At 39.3% G+C, this 25,708-nt stretch overlaps 2 protein-coding genes across 2 annotated transcripts; one reads left to right on the top strand and one right to left on the bottom strand.

The window, feature by feature from the left end:
• The first annotated feature begins 1,223 nt into the window (after window positions 1–1,223).
• On the top strand, window positions 1,224–2,098 carry LOC133823773 (uncharacterized). The gene is made up of 2 exons (XM_062256623.1): window positions 1,224–1,590; window positions 1,713–2,098. The coding sequence occupies exons 1-2, from the start codon at window positions 1,224–1,226 to the stop codon at window positions 2,096–2,098; spliced, it is 753 nt and encodes a 250-aa protein (XP_062112607.1).
• Window positions 2,099–14,610: 12,512 nt separating this feature from the next.
• Window positions 14,611–15,972, bottom strand: LOC133823772 (stemmadenine O-acetyltransferase-like). The gene has a single exon (XM_062256622.1). The coding sequence runs from the start codon at window positions 15,970–15,972 to the stop codon at window positions 14,611–14,613; it is 1,362 nt and encodes a 453-aa protein (XP_062112606.1).
• Window positions 15,973–25,708: the final 9,736 nt, after the last annotated feature.

Here is a 25,708-nt window from a genome sequence, read left to right as displayed (position 1 = left end):
TGACCTGAATTGTTGCATTAGGTTGACTAGCATGAGGATAGTGCTAGGGATTTTAGTTAGTAGACATGCTTAGATGATAGAGTAGGCGTGCTACTAGATTTTAGCTGCTTGTGTGAGTATAGCACTTGCACAAATTATCTTGGGTGTGTATAACTCAGGATAATAGGATGCCACCATGGAACTGCCGAGTGTGAGTACAGCACAGGCAGGGCAACGATGTCTGGAGGAACAACCGAGTGTGAGTACAGCGCAGGCAAGGCATATTACATTTCATGTCTGATCAACATGACTTGTTAGTATTTATGTGTGTGAGTGTAACACACATTATGTTAGTGTGATATGGTGTTTATATATCGCACGATGATTATTATGCTTAGGATGTTTACTTATGTTTAGTTGAAAGTTTATGTTTTCTGGTTTGGGGAGTTATGTCCTACACAACTCTTCTTACTGGGAGTTAGTTCACGGGTACTCTATGTGCAGGTAAAGGCAAAGCAAAGCAGTGAGTGGTGCGGGCTCGAGGCATGGACGGAACATGTTAGAGGCTGGGCTCCAGTTATTTTATGTTTTTAGAAATAAATGTTATGTTTTTAAATTTTCAGACTTGAATGGTTATTTTCTTTATGTTGTTGTTATTAAACCTAGCGTCCAACATTTTTATTTTTAAATAATGAGATCTCATTGTCTGTTTAAATTTTAAATAAATACTTTCTCTCAGTGTCTTAAAGTATTTATTGTTAATTATTTTTAAATGGACTCCCTAAGTAACGTCTCGGGAAATCGGGGCGTTACAGTATGGTATCAGAGCAAAACGGTCCTAAAGAATCTGTGATAAGCCCTAACATGTAAAGTTCATCGCCAAGGACGAGCTCGACTCACTGTACTGTAAGCGATTAAAGATTACTTAAGAATTTTTGCTTTTTGACTATGCCCATTTACGTACTTAGTGTTCTCTTATAATGATCTCTTTATTGTAATAATTCCTTTTCCTTATAAGTTAATTACGTGTGTGGTTCAAGAAATTAAGAATTCTCCCTTGTAGATCAGTCAGAGTAGGACGTGGTCAAGGTAGGGGGAGATCAGCAGTGAATGCAGCACAGCCCGAACTGCCACAAGGATGGGAAGAACATTTTGTGAGAATGGAAGAGACCATTCAAAGATAGAACGCAGAGATCAATCAATTGAGGCAGCAAGCTGAGCCACCTGTAAGGTCTAAAGCATCAATGGTTAGGCAGCCACCTGCCATTGTAGGGTTACTGGTTGTAGAGAATCGTATGGAGCCTTTGTTTGAAAGGTTTCAAAAGCAACACCCGCCAGTGTTTGAAGGCAGCATCGATCCGGCCCAAGCAGAGGAGTGGATCAGTGGGATGGAGAGGATCTTGAACATGATGGGAGTTCAAGGCAATGAACGAGTGGTGTGCGCATCTTTCATACTGAGAAAAGATGCTCGAATTTGGTGGGAGGTGGTGGAGCAATCACAGGATGTTAACACTATGGATTGGGACGGATTCAAACAGGTGTTTAATGATAAATACTACAATTCAGCAGTGTTAGCAGCAAAAATGGATGAATTTACCAAGCTGACTCAAGGTAATCTCTTGGTGACAGAATATGCATAGAAGTTCGATCGTTTGCGAAGTTTGCCAAGGATCTTGTACCTACTGACAAGGTATAAGCGGACTGGTTTGTGAGAGGTCTGAAACCAATGATAGCTCGGGATGTGGAGATTGTTTCTAGAGGTGTTTTCACCTATGTTGAAGTGGTGGAAATGGCTCTTACGCCTGGAAGAAGCGAAGAGAGAATCTGGAAAGATAATGCTGCTAGAAGGGATGCCAAGAAGAATGGGGCAGCCACCTCCAATGACAATAGGAAAAGGGGACAGGACCAGCCAAGCCAAGCCAAAAATGATAAACGGCCCAAGCCCAACAATGACAACCGTCCTGGTGGAAATGATGGCAGAAACATTCTACCTTGCCCTAAGTGCACAAAACGTCATTTTGGTGAGTACAAAGCTGGAGTTTGCTACAAATGTGGGAAGGAAGGTCACGTGAACCGCAATTGTCCGACATGGGAACAATCTGGCAATAAGGAAGAATAGAAGAAGGATGACAAGTACGTCCCAGCCAGAGTCTTCACCATCACCCAAGCTGAAGCCGAGGCAAGCCCTTCCGTCGTAACAGGTCAGATCCCTATGGCCAATATCACATGTAAAGTTTTATTTGATTCTGGTGCATCACACTATTTTATTTCTAGTAGAACTGTAGATGTTGTAAATGCACCTAGTGAATTATTTAATGTGGGGTTTGGGACTATGTTACCTTCTGGGGAAATTGTAATATCTAAAAATTGGGTTAAAGCTGTAACTTTATGGATAGATGGGAGGGAATTGTATGTAAACCTGATTGTATTAGATTTGACTGATTTTGATGTATTTCTGGGGATGGATTTTCTTTCCAAATACAGAGCATCTATCGACTGCAAACGCAAGAAAGTGGTCTTTACACCAGAAGGCGGAGATCCATTTAAGTTCGAAGGCATAAGCAAGAAACCCAGAACTCCTATCATATCAGCGATGAAAGCTAGAGAAATGTTGCAACACAGATGTTTGGGGTATCTCGTGAACATGGTCAATGAAACCGAAGAGACAGAAAGGAAACCTGAAGAGACAAGAGTTGAAGCTGAGTTCCTCGATGTTTTTCCAGAAGAACTACAAGGTTTACCTCCGCACAGGGAGATAGAATTTGTAATTGATTTGATGCCCGGGACAACGCCTGTATCTCGAGCACCATACAGAATGGCACCAACAGAATTGAAAGAGCTCAAAACTCAATTGGAGGAATTACTTAAGCGGGGGTTCATCAGACCGAGTTATTCTCCTTAGGGCGCACTAGTACTTTTTGTCAAGAAGAAAGACGGGTCTATGAGGATGTGTATTGATTATCGGGAGCTGAATAAGGTCACAATAAAGAACAAATATCCTTTGGCGAGAATCGATGATCTGTTCGACCAGCTTCAGGGGACCAAGGTGTTTTCAAAAATTGATCTTCGGTCGGGATACCATCAGTTGAGGATCAAGAATGATGATATACCAAAGACAGCCTTCCAAACCAGGTACGGGCATTACGAATTTTTGGTGATGTCGTTTGGACTCACAAATGCCCCAGCAGCCTTTATGGACCTCATGAATAGGGTTTTCAAGGAGTACTTAGATCATTTTGTCATTGTGTTCATAGATGATATATTGGTCTACTCCAAGACAGAAGAAGAACACGAGGGTCATTTACGTCTGACCTTGCAACGATTGAGACAACATCAACTATATGCCAAATACAAGAAGTGTGAGTTCTGGTTATCTGAGGTTGGTTTTCTGGGTCATATTGTCACCGATGGAGGAGTGAAAGTAGATCCTGAAAAGATTGATGCAGTGAAAGAATGGCCAAGACCAAAGAATGGCTCGGAAGTCAGAAGTTTTCTGGGTTTGACAGGCTATTATAGGAGGTTTGTCAAAGGATTTGCGAAGATAGCCGCACCGATGACAAAATTGACAAGAAAGAATCTGAAGTTCAACTGGTCAGATAAATGCGAGCAGAGCTTCCAAGAATTGAAGAGTCGGCTTATATCAGCACCTGTACTCAGCTTACCTTCAGAGGACGGGCAGTTTGTGGTTTACTGTTATGTGTCAAAACAAGGGTTAGGATGTGTACTGATGCAATCTGGTAAGGTGATAGCCTATGCCTCTAGGCAACTGAAAGATTATGAGCAGAGGTATCCGACACACGACCTGGAATTAGCAGCGGTTGTCTTTGCACTGAAGATTTGGCATCACTATCTCTATGGGGTGAAATGTGAGATTTACACCGATCACAAGAGCCTCGAATACTTCTTCACCCATAAGGAGTTAAATATGAGACAGAGGAGATGGTTGGAGTTAGTCAAGGATTATGACTGCGACATACTATACCACCCCGGTAAAGCCAATGTTATGGCAGATGCACTTAGCCGCAGAGGGCTGGGAATGGTTTCTTCTTTACAAGGAGTATCAAGGAAGATCCTAGAAGACATGGAATGAGCTGGTATAGAACTGATCACAGGAAAACTTGCAAAGGTTACACTTCCGTCCACCTTGTTAGAAAGGATCAGGGAATGACAGAATGCAGAAAAGAAGTTGAGTGACCTAAAGAAAGAGATGCAGGATGGGAATGCCAAGGATTTCACTATGTCAAATACCAGACTAATTAGATTCAAGAGGCGTATTTGTGTGCCAAACAGTGATGAGCTGAGGAAAGACATTCTGGCAGAAGCTCATACTACCTCATATTCAGTTCACCTCGGCACCACTAAGATGTACCATGACCTTAAGGTATTGTATTGGTGGCCGGGAATGAAAAAGGATGTAGTGGAATTTGTGGCAAAATGCTTAACTTGCCAGCAGGTTAAGGCAGAATATCAAAGACCAGCGGGGCTACTGCAATAGTTGAATATTCCTGAATGGAAGTGGGATGAGATATCTATGGATTTTGTGACGGGGTTACCTAGGACCACAAAACAGCACGATGCAATTTGGGTAATTGTGGATAGGTATACTAAGTCAGCTCACTTCTTACCAGTGCGCATGAATTATTCTATGGATCAATTCGCTGAGTTGTACATGGATGAGATAGTACGGCTACATGGAACACCGTACTCTATTGTGTGTGATCGGGATGCTCGGTTTACATCATCATTCTGGGAGAGTTTGTAGAGAGCAATGAGAACTCGATTGAAGTTTAGTATAACTTATCACCCAGAAACGGATGGTCAAACCTAGAGAACAAATCAGATCTTAGAAGATATGCTCAGAGCGTGTGTCATTGACTTTCAGGGATCCTGGAGTAGATACTTGCCACTGATTGAGTTTTTGTACAACAACAACTACCAATCTACCATCGGGGTAGCACCATATGAAATGTTATATGGAAGAAAGTGTAGGTCCCCACTTCACTGGGATGAACTGGGAGAGAGAAAACTACTTGGACCCGATGCAGTGCAACACACCAATGAGGCTATTTAGAAAATTAGGGCTAGGATGGTCACAGCTCAGAGCAGACAGAAGTCTTATGCAGACCTAAAGTGCAAGAATGTTGAGTTTGAAATTGGTGATCATGTATTTCTGCGTGTGACTCCAAGGAAGGGAATCTCGGTGAAGAGGTTTGGAAAGGAATCATGTATGTCAGACCTTTTGAGATTTTGGATAGAGTGGGCAATATGGCTTACAGGGTAGCTTTACCACCATTATTGTCCAGGGTGCACAATGTATTTCATGTGTCACAACTTCGAAAATATGTATCTGAACCATCGCATGTACTGAGCTACGAGACCTTGGGTTTGCAGGAGGATTTGTCATTCGATGAGCATCTAGTGAAAATACTCGATCGAAAGGACAAAGTTCTAGGGAATAAGACCATTTCCTTTGTAAAGGTATTGTGGAGGAACAGTGTTGTTAAGGAGGCAACCTGGGAATTAGAGTCTGATATGCTGCAGCAGTATCCCGAGTTGTTTGAATAGAATTTCGGGACGAAATTTCTTTTCAGGGGGGGATAATTGTAATATCCGTTTTCCAAGAAGGGTAATTTCGTAATTTTCTCACTATGTGCATCCTTGTTTTTTTTTTCTTTTCCTTTGATGGAATATTGGATATGTATGACTTCCAATGAAAATAAAATTCATGGTTTCTCATGTTTAAGTTTTTGTGGAATCACAACATGAGAATAATGTCAAGTGAATAAATAATGGCTCGGGTTAAGTTATTTATTTAATTAAAAATTATTATTATTATTATTATTATCATGAGCATAATAGTAATAATAATATGCTTGAAATTATTTTATCATATTATGTGTAATTTTTGGTTTGCCATAATATTAAATATTTGAATTTGCGAAAAGACCATAATACCCTCAAGTTTGGGATTGGTTCAAGGGGCATTTTAGAGACTTTATTTCTTCTGTTTTAACATGATTAAATATTCATAAAATTGGTTCAATTTTCGAAATTTAACTGATAATATCAGTTGTGGAACTTAGTTATTTTTTTTTAAAGAAAAAAATAAAGAATTCCTTAAAAAAAGGATCTTACCACTTCAAACGCTAACATATTTTCTAAATCTATTCTAAAACGTGTTACCATGATAATCTGAAGGAGAAATCGTGGAAATAGTGAGGGAAGCAAAGGATTGAAGAAAGAGTGTGTAATTTTTGAGTTCTTGCACTTGGGAAAAATCTGGGCAGTAATGAACATTGTAGAATCATTCTAGGGGAGGAAATAAATATTTTAAGTGTGGGAAATACATTTATAAAGCCTCAGATTGTGATTCACCATTTTTATCCAAGAAAATGCATATTCTTAGATAATTTTGGATTTAAGTGTGTTCAAGAATGTATGGTGTGCGTGGTTGGTGATAAACAAGCTTAGGGGACTCCAAGAATCGGTTTTGACATGAAGAAACATACTGAAATGGTCCAGAGCAAGAAAAACCAATTTTGAGCTCCATTGTTGGCGGTACACCGGCGTTGGAGAAGAAGACTTCGACCAAGGCGGCTGTGGTGTGATTTTTTGTGTCTTAGGGTCGTTTTGGACAGCTGGAACACGTGTGGGATGTTTCCAAATGGTTTGGAACGTTGGGGTAGCCAGAAACAAAAGAAACAACCTCGTCGGCGCCGAAGAAGACAACAACTTCAGCGAGAGCTCCGGCAAACCCGATCTCGGTGTTTACTGAGGTTTTTTTTTTTTTTTTTCAATCTTAAAAATGAGTACATTAATTTTAGATCATTTTCCAACTGGTTTCATATTTTTCTGATTTTTCTTTGAATTCTTATGATTTATTGAAGTTTAAATAAAGATTAATTATGAAAAACATTTTTTATTTTTCATAAAAATATGATTTTATGTTTCAATGATATCTGTATGATTTATAATGGCTTTTTATTTTTAGATTTAAGTTTTTATCTTTTGAAAATTTTCTTCGATTATTTTCTTTTAAATATGTGATTTAAGAAAATAAATGTGAAAAATTATTTAAAATATTCTAAAAATTCTGAGAATTTTTTATAAGTTTAAAATGAGATTTTAAGGCTCTCTGTAATTTTATTTCGAATTTTGATCATTTATGTAATTTTTATGATTTATTTGGCGTATTTTATATTTTAAATATAAAAAAATATTAATGCTACTATTTTGAACCCTAGGTAATTTTTGTGTGTTACTGTAGGGTGTAGAAACTAATCTATATAGTTAGATTCTATTTTTAATCAGTTATGAAGTTTTCTTTAATGAATTAGGTTTTCTATAAAATTAATTAAGAAAAATAGTTATTTTGCCCAGAAAATTCTAAAATAATTTTTATAAGTTTATTTTTTATTTTTAAATAGTTCTGTATGTTAGTTTGATTTTTGGGCTGGTTGTGCATTTATTTCTATTATTTGGGTTTTATTTGAGAAATTGAGGAAAAATAATTTATAAATGTTAAAAATTATTCTTTTGGTCTTATATGAGAATTTGCTGATTATTTAGTGTTTTTGAAAAGTTTTTTATTAAATTTTGTTGTCATATGATAATTTTTATAAAATTATTGAGTCTTTAATGTAATTATGATATTAAAGGGTATTTTGGTAATTTTCACATAAAAAGCATTTATATGAATTCATGCGATACGTTAGAAACATCATTGTTTGTGCATGTGACATGATGGTTTGAACCTTTTGTGGAAAATTATTTTAATTTACGTGTCATGCATGTTAAAATGGCATAGTTAAATTATTTCGATAATAGGGTTTCGAAATAAAACCTTAACACCTATTTTTTTTTTTAATTTTTCCTGAATTTTCGCTGTGTAATTGGATGTTTAGGAGCTAGCGGTCGTCGAGGTGACGCAGCGAGTGGTTCGAGACACGTCAGCGGAAAACGCACTGTTTAAGGTAAGAAGAGTGGGCATTTGCGCACAGGGTGTACGTTATGCGTGCAACCTTGTTTTCTTATTTGTTAATTATGTAATTATATTTGTGATCTGAATTGTTGCATTAGGTTGACTAGCATGAGGATAGTGCTAGGGATTTTAGTTAGTAGACATGCTTAGATGATAGAGTAGGCATGCTACTAGATTTTAGCTGCTTGTGTGAGTATAGCACTTGCACGAATTATCTTGGGTGTGTATAACTCAAGATAATAGGATACCACCACTGAATTGCCGAGTGTGAGTACAGCGCAGGCAGGGCAACGATGTCTATATCGCGCAGGTGCCACGCACCAACCTAACCATCATGTACGTGTACGGGTGCAGGATGTACGACCATGAGGAGGACAGAAGCGTGACCCTGACATCTCAAAGAAGACGCTTGCAAAAATAGTACTATGCCTAATGACGAGAAGGACGCTTCTCGCAAGAAATAATAAGTGCGCGCAAAAGTATGTAAAAGGATAACTAGAACCCAAGGGATCAATGTATCCTTATAGATACAATCAAGGTGCACCAAAGAGAGATCTATCGAACCCCCTTTCGTGTGGGTTCCAAAGGACCCCGAGCATGATAAATACAAAAAAAAAAAAAAAAAGAGAGAGGGAATAATAAAAAGGAAGAGAAGAGTCTACAAGAACGCCTAAAGGCCTCCCTATAGACTTGGGGGGCAAGTGTGGATGCCACAAAATTGACCAAGGAAAAAATCTCTGATCCCCGGTTAGGCTACGAGGTTAAAGGGCGGGTATTCATGATATTTGGCTCCAACCCATGGGTCTTGTGAATATGTAATAATTTCTCTTAAAGCTTTCCTTGATGGAAGTATGGAAATTATAGGTGAACATTTCCTTAGGCCAATGGCCTCACGCCATCAAGGTGTTTCATGCCTCGGATGGGTCTCACACTTAGAAGGGTATCCCGCACTATGCCACACCCAAACCTTACGGAGCGAGGCCCTTCATGCCTCGACCAGGCGTCACCCAGTCTTGCGTAGCGAGGCACTCCGTGCCTCGGTCAGGCGTCACCCAGCCTCGCCCTGCTACACCCAGTCTCGCATAGCGAGGTACACCAAGCCCCGTCCAGCCTCGCACAGCGAGGCGCTCCAGGCCTCGCCCTGCCGCGCCCAATCTCGCACAGCGAGGTGCACCAAGCCCCGTCTAGCCTCGTGCAGCGAGGCACTCCAGGCCTTGCCCTGCCATGCCCAGTCTCACACAGCGAGGCGCACCAGGCCTCGCCCAGCCTCGCGTGGCGAGGCGCTCCAGGTCACACGCAGCGAGACACTCCATGCCTCGCCCACTTACCATTCACCTGGCACCTTGCGAGACGCCACGCCCTCACGCAGGAAAGTGCCTCGCGAGACATCACGCCCTCGCAAACCAAAGGGTCTCACGAGATGTCATGCCCATGCGCACCTAGGTGCCTCGCACCACCAGCCTCACGTACCTGGGCATCAAGGCCTCGCGCACCCATGTGCAAGGGCATCGCGCACTCATGATCTCTCGGCCTCCTAAAACGTCTCGCGCCCCTAGGGGCCTTGTGAGGCATGGCCTCCACTAAACATCCCTCGGCCACAAACCAAGGGCCTCGTGCACCCATGTGCAAAGGCCTCGCGAACTCATGGTCCTGCAACCCCTTAAGGCGTCTCGCGCCACTAGCCTCACGCACCTGGACATCAAAGCCTCGCGCACCCATGTGCAAGGGCCTCACACCACCATGGTCCCGCGGTCCCCCAATGTGCCATGCACCAACATAACCATTAGATACAAAGTACTCGTACGTGTACGGGTGCAGGACGTACGACCATGAGGAGGACAGAAGCGTGACCCTGACATCTATATTGCGCAGGTGGTGGAGGTACAGGTTGGTACAAAGAGTGGAAGCACTATGTGCACGCCTCTGGCCACATACCAGGCCGACACCATGACCTTCTGCTCCACCACGACCTGTGCCACTACCCAGACAATCACTACACGAAAATGGAGTCTTTACCTACCAATTGTAAGTGTAGGTAAAACTAGCCAAATGGTGGGTAATATGGTTTACCTACCAATATTGAATTGGTAGAATCTGGTAGGTAAATGTTAGTGGGGAAAGAGTCTTTACCTACAATTATTAATACTGGTAGGTAAAAGAATCAGTGGACCCCACTAAGTTATAAATCAATTGATGAATTATCAGATGACGTGTTTGATGACTTGTCATCCTACGTGTCTACTGACATGTATTGCTATCATTTTATTGTTCTACGCGGCACAATACTATTGGACCATGTGGGGTCATTTTATTAGCCCACATAGCATGATTTTATTAGTCTGTTACACAATTTATATTTTGGTCAAATTTAATGGTTATGTGTAGGTAAAATAAAATAACAGTTATTTATAAATGTTCTATATTATAAATAAACTAGAAAAAAACCATACAATCATCTTGTGACTCCCGAAACGAACTCAAATAAATTATTTTCCATTAATAATAAAATAAACAAACATATATTATAAAATATTCATTGCTTATTAAAGATGAGTGTTAAACTAATTACATATCATAAAAAAAAAATATCAACAAGTCTATGACAAGTCTATTCTTCACTTTGAGATTATTACACGAGAGCATCCTTTTTCTCGAACTTGTGAATGTTGATGATGGCTTTGTGAGGTAGACAACGAAGATGTTTGGAGGTGGGGTTCGGGTTGGCAAATAATTATCCGCAATTTAATCATCATAAGGATTTCAGAAAATATGACTTATTATTATGGGCATTTATGACACTTAATATACCAACTTATTTAAAAAAACATATATATGAGCACATCAAGTTCCATAATCACCAACATAAAATATAATCATTTATCAACATCACAGGCAAAAAAAAAATCAAAGTAGCATAATGATCCAAATTGAAAAAAGAAAATATAAGTCAACATTCAAACTACATTTAATAGGAAATATGCATCGAAAACTATAATTCATGTGATAAAACAAAGAAGTTCTTATGCAGTATATATATATATGAACATGTAAACAATGATGAAGATAATACAAACTAGATTCAAAGTTTAACATAAAAAAACTCAAAATACAAACTATATAATCAATGAACATAATACATAACACATCTCGGAGCCCCAGAACATTTGAAAGAATAATCCAGACAATGAAACAAAACTGTAGAACACAACTTAATACCTCAAACCAATAAAGAACATAAACCTTATTAAAGTACTTAATATATCAGCATAGCCAAATTAGGCAGTTGAGTCTATAACAAATTTATAAATCTAATTCATATTTGAAAAAGAGCATTGGCCTTTGGATATGCCATATATTTATTAGAAAAGGAGCACATAATTATGTCAAACCTTATCTCAATAAAACAATAAATAAAGTTTAAATATACAAAAGAATAATAAAAACTAGTTTCTTAATTACATATATAGATATCAAGCATATAAGTTAGTTCAAACAAATCCAGAATTATGTCAAATTCAACAAGCATGAAGATTATGATGTTACAATCAACGAATCTCACCAAAATCAGTATTTCACCCATACTCAAAATCTCATATTTCATTCAAGCCAATTAGTCAACAGCATACAATATAATTTGACATAAATCATTTAATAGATTTGAATAACCACAGAAAAAACTAAAAAAAAATCATAGAGCTACTCTCATTAGAAACAATACATCATAAGGAAGCATGAGAAAATAGTAAGACAGTAATGAATGAGTTACTCTCATTAGAAACTAACTGAACCCCCTTTGGATGAGTAGATTTGCATTTCCCTACAGAGGAAACAATTAATCTACCTAAAAGTGGAATAAACATTTAATTTCTCACTAACATATATCACCCATTGATTCTTTGAATCCAATCTTTTAATTTCAAAATCACACAAAATGCAAAGAACTGATAAATTTTCACCATCACAGTAGGCAATATTACAGAGATAATAAAAACTCATCAAAATATCTAGATTATAAAAACTCATCAATATTAATAACTATTGCTTTCAAACAAGATAAAAATGAAGATATACAAGACATTCTAGAGCCACAAACTGTGAATTTAAAGCTTTTCATCTAAACACAACCAAGCTTGTAATTCATAAATACAAGAAGTATCCAAAGCCCAAATGAAGACAACAATGAAGAAAATACAAACTAGAAAGCAGAGTCCCTAATCTGAATACAAATCATTTAAAGTCCCTTAAAAACATGTTCATTGGTAATATGTTCTTAAAAACATGAGACATTAAGGAAATATGTTCTTGAAAAAACCCATATCAATTTAAAAATCAGAAACACACGCAAGAAAAGATAGATCATATCCAAAAATACTCAAACAATGAAAATTTAATCTCATAAAGAGATCAAATACCAAATCTGAAATATACTAAGACACAAGCAGCAAAGCATTGCTAATAGACACACATATATACAAAATCAAGCTAGTAGACATTTAAGGAGAAAGAAGTATTGCTTCACTAGAAATGCCCAAAACCAACAACATAGCAAGATGCAAACAGAACCACTCAAAATAATTGTTACATCATATCAAACACTTGCACAAAAAAAATCATATAATACGGTCAAATATCAGGTCCAAAAATAATTAGAAACAATAAAATAACTAATCAAATTCAAATCATACTCAAAACACAGAATAAAAAAATAGCATCATAAATCAAATCTCCAAAATATATTCAAACAAAATATGCCTCAACAATTAAAATTCTTCATCAATCCTTCAGAAATTGGGGATTTTCATCAACCAAGATGCTGAAAATATACCTCAATAGAAAATCTACTAAGTCGTTCCAAATCCATAACCTCACTGCTGCAATCCAAATCCATGACCCAGCCACTGCAATCCAAAGCATTACTGAGCTCCCTGCTTCCAAAACAAATCCAAAAAATACAATCAAATAAACACAAAGAATAAAAACACCACAATAAATAGATTTAGATATAACAATACCCACCACAAAAAAAAAAAGAAAAAAAAGTTAAAGACAAACTAGAAGAAAAGTTGAAAATCAATGGCAATACAAACTGAGAGAAAGACAACAATGGCTTGCTTTGGAGGCGGCTATGGGTGGTTCTGAAGGTGACAGTGGGTGGCTCTGAAGATGACAGAGACAACAACGAGACAAGTGTGGTGTCTTAAAGAAGGAGACATTTGGGTTTCGACAAGAGCTTGAAGAAACGAGGCATCTCGACAAAGGAGGAGCCTGGGTAAGAGAACAGAAGAGGCATCTCAGAGAAGGTGGCCTCTGGGTTCAGATATGGAATGCGAAGCTTATGGATTCATAGATAGAAGAAGACATACAACATAGAAGGAAGCTTCTCGGAGAAGAGAGAAAAAAGAGGCCTCTGGTTCAAGAATAGAGATGAAGGCACCTAATGCTCAACCATGGAGAAGAAGGGTCTCGGCTATGCTCAGCCATGGACTAATGGTGGAGGCAATGCTCGATCGAAAAAGAGATAGACGGCTTGGTGTTAGGAAGAGTGAAGAGGATTTGAAAGAGATGTGTTAGGGTTTAAGTTTATAAGATTATATTTATATTAGATAATAATTTTATTTATGTTTTTATTATATTAAATGTATTGATAAAATGATGTCTAAATTATAAAATAAGTATGGTTAGATGCTATGATAATGTTGTAGACACATAGCATTAATTTTAATAAAATTTTAAATATTAAAATAAAAATGGAGGGAAAAATGAGCTCCAAAAGCTTAAAATTTTCCCTCTAAAATATAAGTAGGTAAAACTCTTTTTCTACCAATTTTATTGGTAGAGAAAAATAAATATGAAATAGTTTATATATTTTGCAATATTTACCTATTAATAGTTCATACCATTAAATATTTGTAGGTAAAAGTCATCTTTACCTACAAATAAATATAAGTAGGTAAGGAATTGGTAGGTAAATGTCAGATTTCTTGTAGTAATGTACCTATGTACAGTCTTATTCCCTGGGACCACAATGTATGAGGAACTATTAGAGCTCCAGTATAAATAGACCATTACCCCTCCAGAAAAGGGGTTGGAAAAACTCATTGTACAATCAAGCTATTGTGCAATATACAAAGCTTACTCCATTGTTGATTTGTGTTTTACCTTTCTTTAAGCTTATTCTAAGTTCTTATCTATATCTAAATCTAAATATCTCTATATTTATCTTTGAGTTTTTCAATCTAATTTCGTTGACGAGATTTCACCGTCAACAATAATTTATTATTGTTTCTTAGAATTTAATTTATTAAAGTCAATATAAACATTTTTTTATGTAAAAAAAAAAAATATATTTTGTAAGATAAGTCAAAATATTTCTAGTTAATCAAGTTATAACATCTGTTCTTATGACTATCGAGATTTTACTGTAGAAAGATATATATTTATAGTTAATTAAATAGAGAAAGATCGATGTATCCATATCATAGCAAACCAATTTTTACACTTGGATGATGGAAACCATCTTATTATTACATGTGTTCAAATATATACAAGCTAGCGTTGCGTAAGTAAAACAAACCACACAAAAGAGCTAAAACAAATAATTCTCTCGTACATATTTAGTTTGATTAACATGATGATGATGATGATGATTCTCACTCAATCTGACGGGACAAAAGAGAGAGGAACTCTTTATCAACTTCAAATTTGGCCATTTCTTCCGGACTGAAGCAAGCATAAGTCTCTATTTCATCACCAGTTTTGTTGTCCATAAAAACAAATATGTTACTGAAACACCTGTCAGCAGAACTCACCCAAATGGGCTTTCCATATCCAAAGTCAGCGTCATAAAGAGGAAACCTACACAAACTACTGAAAGAAAGCGCAACCCCTTCTCCTCTGACGGATCTCTCAGTACCCTTCTTGAGAGACTCAAAGTACTCATCGGATTTCTCAACTCTATGAAGATCTTCCACAAAATTTTTGTCGATCTTCCTTATCTCTTCTCCTATCACCCATGCCAGCTCGTAACAGTTATCTTTTTCTTCCTCAGTAGTGTTACTACTGATGATGGACGAAAGTAATAATGTCTCGTTAGCTTGATATATATAGTAGTTCCCAAAAGAATTTTCCGGCAATGGCTTATCAAACTTGGGCCGAATATTCACTGGGTGAAAGATAGTACATAATTTGTTTTGAATATCTAAGTCAGTCGCCACCACGTAGCGGCTCCATAAGAAAGCAGATAAGGCCTCAACACGAGAAAGCCGCCGCGGCCACTTTGGTTTTGCCTGATTTTCTCCTCTTGCTTTTTCCTCGTATTTAGCCCTAAGAGCCTCAACCTTTCGAGCATCAAGCACAAACAACTTTGCTACGTTTGTGTTCTTCTTTGGAGGAGACATAGTTGGATCATAATCACCAATATTCTTCGGTGGGAAAAGCGATGCAGAGACGAACGTAGGTCTCACTACCTTGTTCTCTTCACCACGAGCAATGGCCATCCAGCATTTCGTAAACTCTAAGCAAGATAAAGCGTCTGTGATTTGATGTGCAATACAGACACCAATGGTGATTCCACCACAAGGAAAGATGTTGAGCTGAACACCGAAGGGTAAGCCTGCGTATTCGTCGAGAGGAAATGGAAGGAGATCATTGAGTTCAAGAGGGACAGGGTTCTTAATAATGTCGGAGAGTTGCCTCTTCAGTACTCGAGCTTCAAAGAAGGGTGCTCCGTCATCATGGCAGTCAACGCAAAAGTCTTTGGTGAATCTTCCAGCTAGTGGGTAGTAAAGGGTTAAAGTTTTGGACAAAGATTTCTTGAGCTTGTAGGATATGTCAGCGATGACATTGTTGTCGTTGGACTCATTATTAATGTCGCTTAGTGAGTAGTAGTAAATGAAAGGACTGTGGGTTCTGGGTGATACTTGGTCAAGGAAAGAGAGTTGATAGTTGCGCAAAGACTCGGGGGTTGGAGAAGAAGGTTTGATAATATCTCTAGATATTACTTCAACCTTCATTTTTTTCGCTCTTTTTTCTATTTTAAAAACTAAGTTTTAAGGTGCTAAACCCTAGTAGAACAATGTACATATATATACTAAAAGAGTTGGTTTTTCTTATTGTGTTAAGAAAAAGATATGTGAACAAATAAGGTCTTGGAAGAAATCATAAATGGAAAGAAAAAAAAAAACTAATGCTCCCCACTTCGAATATCGGGATACCAATTAGGTCATGCCTGGACACGTTGATTAGATAAGTCACAACTAAGCGCATTATATCTTGTTTTGTGACTATTTTGCCCCTTACATAACTCCATGTTACCCTATTTTTATAATGTTTTTCATTGTTAATTGGAATAAGATGGATTAGGACCGGGCCGGAATGTCTTCTCGCCTGCCTACCTCAAAATTTATCCAAATCTAGGCTTCAGGATAAGCAACGTCTCAAAAGTCTTATAATATACTTATTATATAATCAATAATTTAGGGTATGAATCTTCAAATTAATTATCTCATGTCTGTCATAATCTCAATAATTTAAGTATCAGTGGGAACAGATTAAGATGGGTATTCATGAAGCTCTAGGTTTTGTTGTGCAAATACTCCTTGTCCCTCGCTAAACGCGTATAATATCGTAGTGGGCAATATTGTTGTCATTAATTTTATTATTTAGATTTAATCAACATAGGCCGTTCCATCTATATATGGGTTTCAGAACGAGGATCGAGGTGCAATTAAGAACCATGAAAATAGAAATCTATCAAAATCCTTCCTTACAAGACAATTGTTATTATGAAAAAGCTATTCCATTATAGTTCACATCATAGAAGAAAAAAAATCTGCTGTCCCTAATTTCCTATCCCCTCCATGTCACACAAATTATTGTAAGACACATCATCTATTTATAGTATTAATATAATTAAAAAAAGAGAAAGTTGTAGTGTCATTGATCTTGCAAACCATAGATTACATTTGTATTTAGCTTTTAGCTATTTGGCTTCGTTGAAGATGGAGAGCTCTCTATATAAAAAGTTGTCGCCCTTTTTTTTTTTCTCTTTCCTTGGTCCCTACTTCTCTTATTTATATTGAAGAGTTAAAGTTATATTTAAGTGTGTGTTCAAGTGATTGGGTTTGGCCAAAGAATTACGCAAAGTCACATTTGGCTAGGCCTAGGCATGATCTGGGGTAGTGATGCTCCAAAAATAATGACATTCATTATAAAAGAGACGGCAAAAGACCTGTCCTCATAGTCAAACTGGTGACCAATAGAACCACCAAGATAACATTTTCTTTAACAGAAATTAAAACAAAATTTGATCGACTTCCACGTCAAGAATTATTCCACTACATGTCCATGTGCTTGATTATCATGATGTGAACTATAATGGAATTATTAAATAGCTTTTTCATTATAAGAACTAACCTTCCACTAAACAAAATTAATGTCACTAAAAGATTTACGGAAAAAAATCTGCTGTCCCCAATTTCCTATCCCCTCCATGTCCCACCAATTATTGTAAGACACATCATCTATTTATAGTATTAATATAATTAGAAAAAGAGAAAGTTGTAGTGTCATAGATCTTGCAAGCCATGGATTACATTTGTATTTAGCTTTTAGCTATTTAGCTCCGTTGAAGATGGAGAGCTCTCTATGTAAAAAGTTGTCGCCGCTTTTTTTTTTCTCTTTCCTTGGTCCCTACTTCTCTTATTTATATTGAAGAGTTAAAGTTATATTTAAGTGTGTGTTCAAGTGATTGGGTTTGGCCAAAGAATTACGAAAAGTCACATTTGGCTAGGCCTAGGCATGATATGGGGTAGTGATGCTCCAAAAATAATGACATTCATTATAAAAGAGACGGCAAAAGACCTGTCCTCATAGTCAAACTGGTGACCAATAGAACCACCAAGATAACATTTTGTTTAACAGAAATTAAAACAAAATTTGATCGACTTCCACGTCAAGAATTATTCCACTACATGTCCATGTGCTTGATTATCATGATGTGAACTATAATGGAATTATGAAATAGCTTTTTCATTATAAGAACTAACCTTCCACTAAACAAAATTAATGTCACTTAAAGATTTACGGAAAAAAATCTGCTGTCCCCAATTTCCTATCCCCTCCATGTCCCACCAATTATTGTAAGACACATCATCTATTTATAGTATTAATATAATTAAAAAAAGAGAAAGTCGTAGTGTCATAGATCTTGCAAGCCATGGATTACATTTGTATTTAGCTTTTAGCTATTTGGCTTCGTTGAAGATGGAGAGCTCTCTATGTAAAAAGTTGTCGCCGCTTTTTTTTTTCTCTTTCCTTGGTCCCTACTTCTCTTATTTATATTGAAGAGTTAAAGTTATATTTAAGTGTGTGTTCAAGTGATTGGGTTTGTCCAAAGAATTACGCAAAGTCATATTTGGCTAGGCCTAGGCATGATCTGGGGTAGCGATGCTCCAAAAATAATGACATTCATTATAAAAGAGACGGCAAAAGACCTGTCCTCATAGTCAAACTGGTGACCAATAGAACCACCAAGATAACATTTTCTTTAACAGAAATTAAAAAAAATTTGATCGACTTCCACGTCAAGAATTATTCCACTACATGTCCATGTGCTTGATTATCATGATGTGAACTATAATGGAATTATGAAATAGCTTTTTCATTATAAGAACTAACCATGGCTCCGTTGAAAAAGCTATTTCATAATTTCATAATTCCATAATTCCATTATAATGAAAAAGCTATTTAATAATTCCATTATAGTTCACATCATGATAATCAAGCACATGGACATGTAGTGGAATAATTCTTGACGTGGAAGTCGATCAAATTTTGTTTTAATTTCTGTTAAAGAAAATGTTATCTTGGTGGTTCTATTGGTCACCAGTTTGACTTTGAGGACAGGTCTTTTGTCGTCTCTTTTATAATGAATGTCATTATTTTTGGAGCATCACTACCCCAGATCATGCCTAGGCCTAGCCAAATGTGACTTTGTGTAATTCTTTGGCCAAACCCCATCACTTGAACACACACTTAAATATAACTTTAACTCTTCAATATAAATAAGAGAAGTAGGGACCAAGGAAAGAGAAAAAAAAAAGTGGCGACAACTTTTTACATAGAGAGCTCTCCATCTTCAACGGAGCCAAATAGCTAAAAGCTAAATACAAATGTAATTAATGACTTGCAAGATCAATGACACTAACTAAGTGGATGTAGGCTATCTTTTTGGGATTGTACCACTATAAAATTTTCTCTATCCATTATTTTTTTGACACTAGAAACATCTCATATTCTTTACTTAGCTCTCACATATCTTCTCAATATTATTCTTTGGGTGTTAGACGAGTTAACGGAGAAACGAGTCAACATTTTGGTGCTTTCATTGAGAGATGAACACAAGGAAAGAGACTTTGGTGTCATTGAAATTCACCCAAGCAACAGGCTGCCCCAAACCATCTCTGTTCAGCAATATTTCAGACATATCTGTACAGTAGCTTGTAGATCCACATGTCTAAGATCGCTTGGAAGTGCCTAAAGGGAGGGTTTAATTTGGAGAAATCCTCCTCCTGGGTTCCTGGAAGACCTCGACCGTGGAGGAAGACCTCAGGCCTAGAGGACAACCTTAGGCTTGGAGGACGACCTTAAGCCTAAAGGACATCGACCTTGGAGGATGACCTTGGGCCTAGAGGACAACCTCAGGCTTGGAGGACAACCTCGGCCCTGGAGGACGACCTCGACCATGGAGGATGACCTCAGGTCTGGAAGACAACCTCGACCCTAAAGGAAGATCTCAGGTGTGGAGGACGAACTCAACCCTGGAGAACGACCTCAGACTTGGAGGACGATTTAGGCCTGGAGGGTGACCTCAGGCTTGGAAGAAAACCTCAGATCTTGAGGATGACCTTGGCCCTAGAGGGCAACCTCAAATGTAACTGTATAATTCTTGGGTCAAGCCTAATAACTTTAATACACACTTAAATGTAACCCTTCCTCAGGGCTGGAGGTCGACTTACGCCTGGAGGACAACCTCAGGTCTAGAGGGCGACCTTAGGCTTAGAAGACAACATCAGGCCTAGAAGACAACCTCGGGCCTGGAGGACGACTTGAAGAATGGAGAACAACCTCAGCCTTGGAGGAAGACCTCGGGAAATGAAGGACAACCTCAGGCCTGGAGGACGACCTTAGGCTTAGAGGACAAACTCGACCATGGAGGAAGACCTAGGACCTGGAGGACCTCGGCCTTGGAGGATGTCCTTAGGCTTGGAGGATGACCTTGGCCCTAGAGGACGACGTCAGGCTAGGAGGACGACCTCGGTTCACTACAAGAAAAACCACTTTTAGGGGCGACAATATTAGGGGCGACATATTGTCCCCCCTAATATTGCAATATCAGGGACGACACGTTGTAAGTCGCCCCTAATATTATGGAAAGTTATTAGGGGCGACAAAATGCAATATTAGGGGGGACACGTCGCCCCTGATAGTGAGATATTTTACCTGAAATTTGGGTGCCATTTTAAAATTGGTGAAAAGTATTAGGGGCGACATGTCACCCCTAATATTGGGGCTTGTCGCCCCTAATATTGGAGCCGTTGCCCCTTATAATCAGATATTTTGCCCAAAATTAAGAGGGAAATTTTGGCGGTGTGTTTTAATTGGGAAAAGTATTAGGGCCGACACGTCGCCCCTAATAATGGGGCCCGTCGCTCCTAATAATTTTATATACTCATCTTTCTCTCTGCCCCTCACCAGATCTGTAACAAAACAAAAAAAACAAAAACGAAAAACTCTCTCTTCCCCCGATCTCTCCCTCACTCCTTCTCTCTTCCCCCGATCTCTCCCTCACTCTTCCCTCTTCGTCTCCTCGATCTCGACTCTTTCTCTCTCTCTCTCTCGGCTCTGTTCCCTCTCTTTCTCTCGGCTCCGTCTTCTTCTCCATCGGCACCGCCTCAGAGCCGCCTCCACCACTGCCTCATGGAGTTGCTACGAGACCACTGCCACACGGAGCTGCCTCCACCAATGCCTCCACCACCGCCTCACAGTGCCGCCTCCACCACCTCTGTAAGTATATATATATGTATATATATTAGTTTATTTATTTATGTATTATATATATAATGTGCCTGTGTGTGTATAATATATTTATAGTTTTTTTATTTATTTATGTGTTTATGTTATAAATATATATATTGTGTGTCTGTGTGTATATATTTATATAGTTTATTATTTATTTATTTTATAAGTATATATAATGTGTGTCATGGTGTGTGTATGTATATTTATATATATTTACAGTTCATTTATTTATTTATATTATTTTTTATAACTATATATATTATGTTTGTGTAGAAATTGAAGGAGTATCTTTTGGAAAATTTGTGATTAAGATATCTCTAATTTTGTGGCATCAAGATATTTATAAATTTTATAATTTTGCTTAATTATTTTAATTAATATGTGAATTTGTGTAAACGTATTATGTTTTTAGTGTTGTTAATATGTAAGTAAGAAATAAATAAATAAATAAATAATTATAATTTAATAATAATAATATGTGTGTAGAAAATAATGTGTGTTGGTTGTTTTTAATATATTAGTAGAAAAATATATATTGTGAATATGTATAGTGTTATACCCAGATTTCGAGCCATGGTAAATGTGACCTCGAAAGTTGGATTCACAACAAATGGTCTCATAAGGATTGAAGTATGCTCCAGGATTGTATATCGAGCCTGCAAAGTATGATATATGACCTCGAATATATGAGCTCGAAACGATCTCGATCTCGAAAGGTAGCTTCGAGAACACACTCATCTTCGGGGACGACTTCGGATCGGGGGTCTCGAGCTAGATGTAAGTACGATCTCGAAAGACACGTGATCTCGGGAGATGTCATCAACTCGAACAATGACGTGAGACCTAGGATGCTAAAGCCTTAGAGATACGCGATAACCACCTTGAATATCTACAAGTATTATAAATATGAGATGTAATCCTCATTTATTAATGTAAATCCCCGAGAATCATGGGATATTATTTGGTCAGTTATGCGTTTCCTGGTCTTCAGGGACGTTTCCTTTTATATCTGATTATAGGCATTTAAAGCCATTTATTTTATTCACAAAATAGTAACTACCCAAAATATGTGGGATAGTATTCTGCATCCTTCTCTATAAATAGAGAAGCCATGCACCATTGTAATGGACCGAAATTCTGATCCTTGAGAGAAAACTCTGAAGAATTCATGCTAAGGAATTTTCAGAGATAATCTTAAGATTAATAACAGAGACTCGTGGACTAGGCAGATTTAACTGCTGAACCACGTAAAAATCGCGTGTTTGATTTGTTTTATTTCATTTAGCCATTGTCATTCATTGTTTACGTGCTCTTCTTTTACTGTTTGACGAAAAATGGCGTCAACAATTTGGTGCTTTCATTGAGAGCCTTAAGCATTCATCCCTGAGAGATTCATGGCTACAAACAATCAGAACACCCCTGAGGAAAGCTACCCAAGGTGTCCTGGAAAACAACCAATGGAGAACCCGGATGCTGAGGAGAGAAGTGGGTCCTCCGATTCCCGGGGACCACCGCCTCCACCGAGGGATGAGGATATGTACTACAATCCTGAGCGTTACGTTCCTATTGTTGAACTGGAAAACCGGCAATTGAAACAGCTGTTGGCAGAAGCCAACAAACGGAATGAGGAGTTGACTAGGATGGCCGCAGAGGCGCAGGTGGCTCAGCCCCCGCCTCCACGCGAAAACCAAGTCCCTCCTCCAAGGGACGTGCATGTTCCTCCTTGGAGGCCCCGTGGACGTCCACGAAAAGATGCTGCCACAAGGAGGTCGACTCAACCTCCGGCACCAGCAGAGCCATCTGCTCCTCCTAGGCCCTAGAGGAGTACCCGAGCTCGGGTCCCGCCTAATCCACCTGTGGAAGTGCCTGCAGGAACTGAGAATAACCGAGCTCCTACCGAGGCTCGGACTCAGGTTCCTGGTAGTGCACCGAACGCGACTAACCCATCTCGGGCAAATTCTGGACCCTCTAGGCCGAGGCAAGGGCGGCAGCCACCATCGCCTATACGGTTCCCTCCGTCTCCCATAAGATATCCTTCACCTCCCCGCAGAAACGCTCAACCTGTTCGAGATCAGGATCAAGGGCGTACAGGGGATAGACAAGGACACAGGGAGACTTTCCAGGAGCGGAGAGGCGCACAATCTGAGAGAATTCAGACGTCCCGGTCTCGCACTGCGGAGACGAGGCGACATGGGAAGAACCCATCGCGAAATGACCGATCAATGAGTTTCACCAGTGATGAGTCTGGAGAGACCAGGTCTGTCAGTAAACACGACTGAGGTCGTAAAAATACTGGAAGCCGCAAGAATCGTCCTGACCTGCGAAATCATCTGAATCAGAGCAGGGGGAAGGGAGATCAGACAAATCCGGACCTAAGGAATCACCTGAATGGGCGTAGAGATCCCTCACGGATACGCGAGCCTGGAATCATGATCAATGACTGTCAATTCCAGACACCACCTAAGGACCCAGTCCAAGAAAGGATCGATCATCTCGAAAAAGCCTTTAGGCTTTTAAAGAATGAATGAGGGAATGGTCGATATGAGGACTCTGATGAGGAGCTCGAGCCGTTTGCTCCACATATTTCTAACACTCAATTTCCTCAAGGGTTCCGGATTCCTCACGTCCCAGCGTTTGAAGGAAAAATCGACCCATGCAGTCACCTGAGTACATTCAACACTATTATGAGAGCTAGCAATGTGGGGTACGAGCTCAGGTGCATGTTGTTTCCAACATCATTGGCTGGACCTGCCAAGAGTTGGTTCGAAAAGTACAAGAGACACTTGATAACTTCATGGGATCAATTGTCTAGAGACTTCAAGAAGCAGTTTCGAGCTATGATGGGAGTCAGACCAGAGGCATCCACTTTGACTAACGTCTGACAACAGCCGGGCGAAACACTGAAAAGCTACCTGACAAGATTTAATCTAGAGGTCGCCCGAGCTCGAGATGTGGATGACAGTGGGCACCTGATGGCTATCCGAGCTGGTGTTTTACCCGGAAGTGCCCTTTGGGATGACATGCAAGGGAAACCGGTGAGGTCAATAACCGAGTTTAACAGACGGGCGTAGAGATTTGTCAATGTAGAGGAGGCGAGGTCAACACTCAAGGCGACCTCGCAGACCGAAACTACAACGATAAACATTAACTCCGCCTCAACCTCGGCTGACCCAGCAGCTCCACAGCCTACCTCGGAGAATCCCTCCAAGAGGAAAAAGAGCGAGGGAAATAACCCCGAGGCTGAAGGAGGAAAGAAAAAGAAAGGAGAAAGGTATTTCTCCGTATATAAAGTGCACACCGAGCTCAACGAGTCTCGGGAAAACATATACCTGGCTAATGAAAACCAGGTCCCCTTACGGCGTCCGGACCCAATGAGAAATCAAAAATCCAAGAGGGATTCCAGTAAGTATTGCCGGTTCCATAGAGACACCGGACACACCACTGATGAATGTCGACAGCTGAAGGACGAGATCGAAGGGTTGATCTCGAGAGGTTATTTCTGGCAGTATGTCAAAAACCAGAGTACTGGACAGACTATTGCAAGCCAGAGAGTAGCCGCGCCTTCGACGGCACAAAATAATAACTCCCGATCTCGGGAAGAAGACAGGCCCCCGCCGATAGATGGAGAGGACGTAATAACCATCTCGGGAGGGCCTCATCTCGCAGGAGGGGGCATAAATGCTCAAAAGCGATACGTTAACGAGCTGAAGACAGGGGACGAGTCTCCTTATGAACCCGAACCTAGGGCACCAAAAAGCCAAAAGGTTGAAATGCAACCGATAACCTTCACTGAGGAGGACGCATCTCATGTTCAGTTCCCTCATCATGATCCATTGGTTATTACTCTTCAGCTTGCCAACAAGAGAGTCCGCCGAGTTCTCATAGACAATGGGAGCTCAGTCAAAATTCTTTATAAAGCGATCCTCGAGAAAATGGGACTCTCCCTTCACGACCTGAAGGCATGTGCAACTACTTTGTACGACTTTTCAGGAGAAGGGACTGCCTGTATGGGATCCATTGAACTCCCTGTGACCTTGGGAGACTATCCAGTCTCGGTGACCAAGATAATGGAGTTCGTGGTGGTAGATTTACCATCTGCCTACAATGTACTGCTCGGGAGACCCGCCCTGGTCGGGCTGGGGGCAGTGTCATCTGTGAGGCACCTGGCCCTTAAGTTCCCAACCCCAAGCGGGGTCGGGACATTAAAAGGAGATCAATTGGAAGGAAGGGAGTGCTATAGCATTTCTTTGAGGGGAAAGAAACAAACGAGCGCTCAGGCACTCGTTATCATACAAAATAAAGATGGAACGGTTTTAGAAATTGACGAGGAAATCGATCCAAGGATTGAGGAGAAATTTGACCTCGACCCATTGGAAGAGCTCGAAGAAGTTCAGCTCGACGAAGCTGATCCCTCGAAGAAGGTGAAGGTTGGAAAACACCTCCAAGACGATGCAAAATAACAATTAATTTGCTTTCTGAAGAAAAACCAGGATGTCTTCGCATGGTCACACTCAGACATGGTGGGGATAAGCCCGAATGTTGCGAGCCACGCATTAAACATACACAAAAGCTTTCCCCCGAAGCAACGAAAGCGAAGACAGCTGGACGAGGACAGAAAGAAAGCATTAAAGGAGGAAGTTGACAGATTAAAAGCAAACCATTTCATTA

The sequence above is a fragment of the Humulus lupulus genome, chromosome 3 (genome assembly GCF_963169125.1).
Source record: "Humulus lupulus chromosome 3, drHumLupu1.1, whole genome shotgun sequence".
In the NCBI taxonomy this organism is placed as follows: domain Eukaryota; kingdom Viridiplantae; phylum Streptophyta; class Magnoliopsida; order Rosales; family Cannabaceae; genus Humulus; species Humulus lupulus.
This window is presented reverse-complemented; position numbering and strand designations above follow the sequence as displayed.